The sequence below is a fragment of the Etheostoma cragini genome, chromosome 9, assembly GCF_013103735.1.
Source record: "Etheostoma cragini isolate CJK2018 chromosome 9, CSU_Ecrag_1.0, whole genome shotgun sequence".
In the NCBI taxonomy this organism is placed as follows: domain Eukaryota; kingdom Metazoa; phylum Chordata; class Actinopteri; order Perciformes; family Percidae; genus Etheostoma; species Etheostoma cragini.
Window position 1 is genome coordinate 14,814,124 of NC_048415.1, and position 8,028 is coordinate 14,822,151.

Here is an 8,028-nt window from a genome sequence, read left to right on the forward strand (position 1 = left end):
TCTCACTCACTGCCGCTGCGTGTCACCATGACCAGCGCCCAACTCCCCCGAACAACGGTGAAACACTTTTCGTGGTTCAATTTTTTTTTTTCTATGTGCTGCTGTAACACTGTAATTTCCCATTTTTTGGGATCAATAAATATCTATCTATCTATCTATCTATATTGATTAGAGAGATCCCCAATATATGGTCTGAAAATATGTGTTTGAAAAAAGGCGTGTGTGTGTGTCTGTGTGTGTGTGTGTGTGGGGGGGGGGGGGTTAGGCAGGCAGTCAAGAGTAAAATCTATTTCATACTCTGGTGATTAAGTCTTGTCCTACATGCCACTTGACATAAATAATGCAGAAAAGACATTTTTGACGTCAAGCTGAAATATTTTGAATGGCACTTAAAACCCGAGCAGACAGCTAATCATCTTTTCTATCTTTGTACTTTATACTTTCTTTCTACGTCTTGACACGCTGTTTAATGATAGTATGTCAAGCTGAGAAAAGCCAATGGAGAAACGATTACAGCAAGATGGCTGCATTATAGGCAAAATGGGTCGGCTGCTGGTATCATTAAATGGGCTAACATAGTAATATATACGATAGGGTTGTAGTGGCATGTATAGAGCATAAGAGTTTAGGTCTCCAGGTCCCACCTGTTCTGCTCAGTCTGTCAGTTGGGCGGGGTCTGTCCTCCTCCCTGGGCAGCTTGGGAACTGGACCCAGTACCATCTTTACCAGCTTCTGGCCCTCGCGCCATGATGCAGGGCTAATCACTGCGGTGAAATAGAATATTATCACTTTAGATGCTGCCAGTAAAGAGCATTGAAATTCAATGTTTTTAATGTTGACCTGATGGAACATAACTGCATGTGTTAATACATATATGTCAACATGCCACCACCACAGCAGAACATAAATATACACAGATTAGAGAACAGAAAAGCCTCAGGAAAACGTTTGATTGACAAGGCGCATTGCTTAGTAAGACCAATATAAATGTTACTTAACCCAAACCTAGTGATATGAAAATAAGACATGGATACTCTGTTTCAAGGATCCTGAATAAACCTGCCGTGTTTAAGTAGTTGATCCAACAGTGTTTTTTTTTTTTGCTGCCTCCAGCTTCTTTTGAAACTAAATTTGACTTCTGGCTGTGGCAACAGCCACATGCTGAGAATCAAAAAACAAAACACCTTCGACATTCTATGTGTGCGCGTTTGACCACAGCAGTTTTTTTTTGTCCACTGGCATTATTATTTTGTAGTCATTCCATACTTAAGCCCTAAAAATGCTTGTGAAAGTCCCCTTCCCACTCAGTAATCTTCCATGTCAGAGGATCAGTCAAATTTAAAGGTGGAGAACTGGCTTCTTACAACATGAAACATGAGGTGGTCAAAAGTAATGTGATAAAGACGATGAACATTCTTTATGTGTTTTGTCTAATTATTTTATGCATGTCTTATTAGATCATGTGTTTGTACATACAAAACTGTATTTTTTGTTTTTTTCTGTCATTTTGTGTGGTTTTTATCCTGCATTCTTGCCTAAACTCTAAGTTCTTGTCCTTTATCCCTTTCTCTTTCAGTTACTCTTTCTTCCTGATTTTTACATGTCTGGATAAAATAACTTTGTTTTTTAAAACAACACATTTTGCTGCAGATTTATTTTTTTAAATAATTGATTATTAACTTATCAGAATCAAACATCAAATCATTCTAGAGAGAATGGCGATGCATCTAGGAATCCATTATTTTTTCCACCCCTGGGCGGTAGGCTACTAATCTGCAATGGAAAAAGGAGGACAGGGCACGGCGGCCGAGTCGAGTCGAGCAGGTACCATGTAATGGAAAAACGCCATGAGACTGTATTGTACCAAACAGCAGTTCCTGGTAACGAAGCTGTACACCCAATAACCAAGCACCAGTTTGTACTAGGTGGATGAGCGAACTGAATCTGGCCACATATTTCAGAGTGCTATTTATACTGCTGTGCCCGCACGAAACAGAGACCAACTTTAGGGACAACGCAAAAGTTGGAAGAAACACAAGTACACAACAGGCACAGCGTAAATAAGAGCAAGAGCACAGGAGAGACATATTTGCACACACCTTTCACAATATCCACATTAAAACTGTTTGTACTATACTGTACATTTCAACTGTTTTTGCAATGAGACTGAATCTGGAGTTTTCTCAGCTGTCAGAGGTCTGCGCTGCCTAGGTTACAGCAGTATGATTCTGCTATGTGGGTCTGTATGCTACACAAACTGCAAGTCACACATACTGAACATTTCTTCAGGGATTATAGTCTTAACAGCTTTAAAAGCCAGCAATGTCTCTGGTTCATGTACTGGGACACATATAAAATGTATCACTCTCATTGTGGGACACTAGAGTAGCAATGTCATTTGAGGAAATCCTTCTATGCACACCAATAGTTTAACATTTGAGGCTATTGGTTTTAGGCCATATGCACCAACCCCTGACAACATCCTAGTAGATGGAACATACTTAGGTTTCCTACTGTCTCTAATTAAAAGTAGATCAGAGGGTGGGTTGGCTCCCTCACATAAAAGAGGATCATTATACCTGGTTTTGCATTTAAGTCAGTAGAAGGGGCAGCTCTGTGGACCTTCCTGACTGGTTTGGAAGGCCTCCTCTCTTTTGACCTGTCCGCTCTCTGTTCCCTTTGCTGCTGATGTCTAGATCTGGTGCTCTCTGTACACAGAGGACACACGCAGATAATAAGCAACACAAATGTCATGCTTTTTTTTTTTTTTTCATAAAACAAGATGTGAGTTGGCTGTTAAACAGGACCAGGATCAAAACTCTGGTTATGAACCATAGACTATAAGCATAAATCACGTTTGTTTATGCAACACTCATCTATGAAAAACAGCTCTTACAATATTTATTGAGCTTCTGACAGATTGATACAACTCCATGCCGTGCATTCTAATGCAATCCTTGGCTTGCCCATGTGGTTTTTCAGACAACTCTCCATACTCCTTGCCGTAAGGTCTTATGACCTGGATTAAAGCTGCAGAGTCTACTAGCCTAGATCAAAACATAAATGAGTAAACGTTTTTCTTTTTTTTAATTTTTAAATATAACAAATCTGTAACATCCTGACCATGTTATATAATGTTACAAATATGGAATGTTAGCAAAAAGAAAGAAAAAATATTTGTGTCCTATGCTTACCAGCAAACTGTCGTGACAAGTCACTGTATATTTCTTTGCTGAGGTTATGAAACTCTTCTTCCTTCCAAACTCTTCCATCGGGAGTCTGGATCTTTGTCTCAGTGCTGTTGAAACCTAAGAGTAAAAAGGATTAAAGATGTAAGCTGTACCATCCTGTTTCCTACTATATAGCTAAAATCTGTATTCCCAAAACATTAAGCTATTCACATTAAGCTATTCATATCAAAAGTCAAACAAGCCAGAAAGTTAAAGTTTGAGATAAATCCCACACTGATGGTACCTTTGTATATAGGTGCAGGCGGTGCAGCTGCCACTTTCCGTATTATGGCGGTGGGCATGTTGCTAGTACCAGCATTGTTACTCCCCACAGCTGCCATAATGGGCTGTTCCTGATAACACAGCAGCTTCTCTTTCTCTGCAGCCTCCTCCAGATGTTGTCTCTGTCTTCGAATACGCTCTTTGAGCTTCTCCAGCTTATCATCAGGCTGATGTCGCCTTAGGTTCTCCAACCGTTGAGAAGCTGAACCAGGGCTGGTGGAGGGAGTGCTCTCCCCTTGGCATATGGAGCCTGGAGCTGGAGCTAAGCATGGGCTTGACTCATGGCTATCCATGCCAAGTTGTGCTTTTAGAGTGCTTTTCTCCTCAGCCCTATGACATGCATGAACTCTTACATCTGTGAGATGTGACTGGTTTCCAATAGTCCTTAGGGTGTCCAGGGCTGGCTGGTCATTGAGGTAGCGTACCTCGGTGTTCTCCAGAGCCGAGGAGTGTGTGCTGTCCAGGTCCGTGTCTGCCTGTTTGTCCCTGGTGTCTCTCTGGTAGACCAGCTGGCTGAGCAGAGGATCTGAGGGAGGCGGAGAGGATGGGTACGAAGACCCTGGCACTGACTGCAGACTGTAGGCCTCCAGCTGAGAGGAGGGATGAGGTGGAGGGGTGGCCTCTCTGGAACCAAACCAGATTACATGAGATCAGAAATGGGATCAAGATTTACTCTTCATTTACCACCTACTGAGCGTACAGAAGAGTGCATGCATAAGGAGGTGACATATTTACTCCAGATGTTACTTTACTTGAATGCTAAAAACTATTTAAAACGTATAACCAGAATAAAGAGATTATGTGGCATTTTTAAATTGTGGTACACTTTCAGTGCCTTGGTGGCTCTCTATGTGTATTATCAAGTAATATGAATATTGTATACATATTTGTATAATAAAGTATTTTTGTGTGCAATTGTTGCAAAACAAAAACAGTTAATTTCCGAAAACTTGCCTTGCTTAAACCTGCAAAAACTGATTTTTTTTAGCAGAGTTACTGAAATATTTGTGAGCCATTGAACTATGAGCTTGACAGATAAGCTGTCAAGAACATATGGTCCCTGAATGGAAGTCTTGAAGAGTAAATAGTGTTGGGTTATTTAGGTGAAAGAGTTCTTCTCCAGGTTAAAACAATGAGCTGATGCAATCATTACACTAAAACTATCACAGCCAGGTGAAAAATAAACAGCATTTTATACTGTTGTCACTCTACAGAGCACACATATTATATAGTATGACTAGATTGGTATCATTTTAATACAATTTAAAAAGTAATATTACAATTGCTTGGTGTGCATGTGCAATAAAGGCTTTATGCTTAAATGTATAGCTTGTTTTAGTTCTTTAGTTTTAGATTTAAAAAACGATTACCAATGTTATTTAATAGGTGCTGGAGACCATTATTCATAGATATCCAGTCCTGAGTATGACAGCATCCCCAGCGTTTCATGAATTAATTTAATTAATTTCAATTATTTGTACCTGTAGGACACGAGTGGTTCCCTGAACTCCACGCTGTTGTTCCTCCGGACATTGCTGTCCTGAGTGGCATTTCTCAGCGGGCTGCGTGAGCTGCTCTTGTCTGGACTCTGCTGACTTCGCCCCCTGCGCTTCGAAGACCCTCTACTGTCATCTGCTTGTTGTCCATCTATAATAGAAACAGCAATGTTAAAATAGTTATTGTTTAAGTGTAGAATTTAACACATCATAATGTCATGTTGAAATAAGTCACCCCTGCAGCGGATCGCCCTGGAGGATTTCTTCTTGGGAAGGTCCATAACAGAGTCCAGGAGAACGCCTGTCCCTGGAGCTGCCTCTAGGCGGTTCTCTATATGCCGTAACTACAGAGGGAGAATACACGTGTCTGACTCGGGTTATGGGACCATGAAATTAGATGTTGCAGACTGATTTTTATAAAATGGATTTTTTTTCCGAGAGGCTGACAAACAAACAAGCCATTCAGCAAAAACTGCCAGAGATACAGCAGCAGTACTTACAGCAGCTTTGGACTGAGACAAACTTTTCCATGTAGTTGTCAGCTCTGGCAAAGAGTAAGAGAATGAAAATGAGAATGAAAATCCATTATAAATAATAATAGATGACAGAGAAGCTCTCTCTATGTAAACAACTCATATGACATGTATGAATAATTATTAAATTAATTACTTCATTTCAAATGAAGTGATTGTGAACACATTATACCAACACTAATACAACTGAACTGCAATTGTTTATACACACCTGTACCAATACTGTGATCGGTAAGCTGCTGACCAGAGCTTTTAAGAGACAAATCAGTCCTCCTGCTGCTCCTCATCGCTCTCATTCACCTGAAGCCAAGATTAGAGGACACAAATAATGAACACCAATACTGAGCAAAAGGTAAAAGTGTCAGAAATTATTAAAAGTACATACTCTTCTCTACTTTTATACTGCATACCACATATACAGTAAATACAAAGGTAGGAACATTTCAGCAATTAGGCAGATAAAACCCAAAAATGTTAACTGAAACCAAAACAAGGAATAAGATACAGCAACCAAACGCATCAAGCAGTTTCAAACATGAAAATGACGGATGACAGAAACAAGTAGGCGTTGGGCAAAATATCCATACGGCAATTATTGTTGGCTTTCTTTGTGTGATATGTAATCTATAGACTGGCGCCAAATATCAATATTTTAATTAATAAAATAAAGAGCTCTAAATAGATATCCCTGCTCCCAGCCTCACAACTTCATCGCTGAAGTCCAAAGTCTAGACCCATAGTTGCTCTAGTTCTGGCTCTAGTTCTGTAATTTTAATATACAGACTACAAAACTTGTGCTGCGGAATTGTACTGTTTTCTAACAGTATGGAGATAAAACCTGCACTTAACCTTTTCCCGGGCATTGTGTGTATTATTATAGGATTGTCTAGTGATTGATTATTGCAAAAATGCTGTATTGTGATATTATCGGTACGAGGTTCCCCTCTGATTCCCACCCCTAGAAAAAAAAATCTTTGAGACAACAGTCACACACCATAGTACATACTATAGCCTAATCAGACCCCGGTATAAAACATCTAACTATTATGACAGCAGATTAATGTTACCTTGCCATTTAGAACTGGTTCTACAGCAGCACATTCCTCAAAGATTTCATGTGGGAATGTAAGCAGACCTGAAGTTTGTCACATGTCAGCTATGTGATATTTACTTAAAACACCTGTTAGAGTACAGTGTGTGTGTTGTCATACATAGGTCCTACTCTAATAAAGTAATTGACAAAATTATATTTGATAGTTTTGTTCTGAGTAGGGAACCATTTTGCTGAGGCAACAGTGGGTCAATTTGTTGACAACTTTGCCACTTCAATCAGTTAACTGTACCATGGATCTATAAGCAAGTCTTGCCAAGTTAGCCCATTGGGGGTGTTTTGACTAGGGGTGGGAATCACCAGAGGCCTTACGGTACAATATCCTCATGATAATTATGTCACGATACAATATTATTGCGATTTTAAACATATTGCTACATTCTGCGATATACTGAAATGTATTCCCTTTTCCAACTTCAGATGTTTCTCAATTTCAAATTATGTCTCCAAAAGGAAACGGTTCTATCTAAGAAGATACATTTCTCTGTTTGTTCATCTCACTTCAATTTTATTGCTGCACAATGGGATTGTCATGCAGATAAACTGACACACACATACAGTATATAATAATAGATGGATACTTGGCGTCTGTGTATCGATACAGTATTGCCACAGAAAACATTGCGATACTATGCTGCATCGATTTCTCCCCCACCGCTATTTAACACCCTTTGTCATAAGGAGTTCTTCATAAGGTGTGCCTTTTACTCATAACAATCATGTGACACAGCCTTGAGGCAAGAGAACAAACAAAAATCATCTGTTGATACCAGCAAAAGAAATTCTTAGTAACAGCATTCCCCATTAACATTTGGCCACACACTGATAAGCGTTATTATAAACTCAAATTAACAGTGTGTATTAAATTGTGTTTACTAAACCACACTACAAACAATAGTTTTTCTGTTATCCGAATCCAGATGGGACTGAATCCAAAACGGACGAACGGAGGGACAACCAGTGCGACCTGGTCAAAAGCCCTAAGTGACATAAGGATGGAGAGGGTCAGAAACACAGGCACTATATGTCAGAACAAGAACCTTAAAATGAATCCTCACAGACGACTTGCTTTGGCAGGTGAAAAAATTGAACAGGGCTATTCAAACGCTAGCTGTCAGTGGTAATAACGTCAGTGCTGGTGTTGAATATAATAAATTATGGAAAAAATGACTATAATAAACTATGAAAAAACAAAATAAATCAAAGTAATGTCCTTCTTACTGCCCACGTCACAGTCGAGACCTGCATCGGAGATGATCTTAGTCTGTATCAACGCTACGACTGAAACACCGTCGGGGAAGCCGGTGTTCCGGTTTAACGAGAGTCCATGTTAACTGGCGACCGTCAGCCAAAAGCGTCTGTTGTTGTCGTAGTGA

General features: G+C 39.7%; 1 protein-coding gene across 5 annotated transcripts in view; it reads right to left on the reverse strand.

Annotated features, from left to right (window-relative positions):
• Positions 1 to 8,028, reverse strand: part of cep350 (centrosomal protein 350) — a 33,026-nt gene that overhangs the window by 22,808 nt on the left and 2,190 nt on the right. For all 5 annotated transcript variants that reach the window (XM_034882600.1, XM_034882597.1, XM_034882599.1 and 2 more), the window contains exons 2-9: positions 5,753 to 5,841; positions 5,509 to 5,552; positions 5,244 to 5,352; positions 4,994 to 5,159; positions 3,475 to 4,136; positions 3,195 to 3,308; positions 2,580 to 2,708; positions 645 to 764 (exon numbers count right to left, since the gene is read on the reverse strand). In XM_034882600.1, coding sequence (XP_034738491.1) covers positions 645 to 764; positions 2,580 to 2,708; positions 3,195 to 3,308; positions 3,475 to 4,136; positions 4,994 to 5,159; positions 5,244 to 5,352; positions 5,509 to 5,552; positions 5,753 to 5,837 — 1,429 coding nt within the window. In that variant the 5' untranslated portion in view covers positions 5,838 to 5,841. The remainder of the gene's footprint in view (positions 1 to 644; positions 765 to 2,579; positions 2,709 to 3,194; positions 3,309 to 3,474; positions 4,137 to 4,993; positions 5,160 to 5,243; positions 5,353 to 5,508; positions 5,553 to 5,752; positions 5,842 to 8,028) is intronic.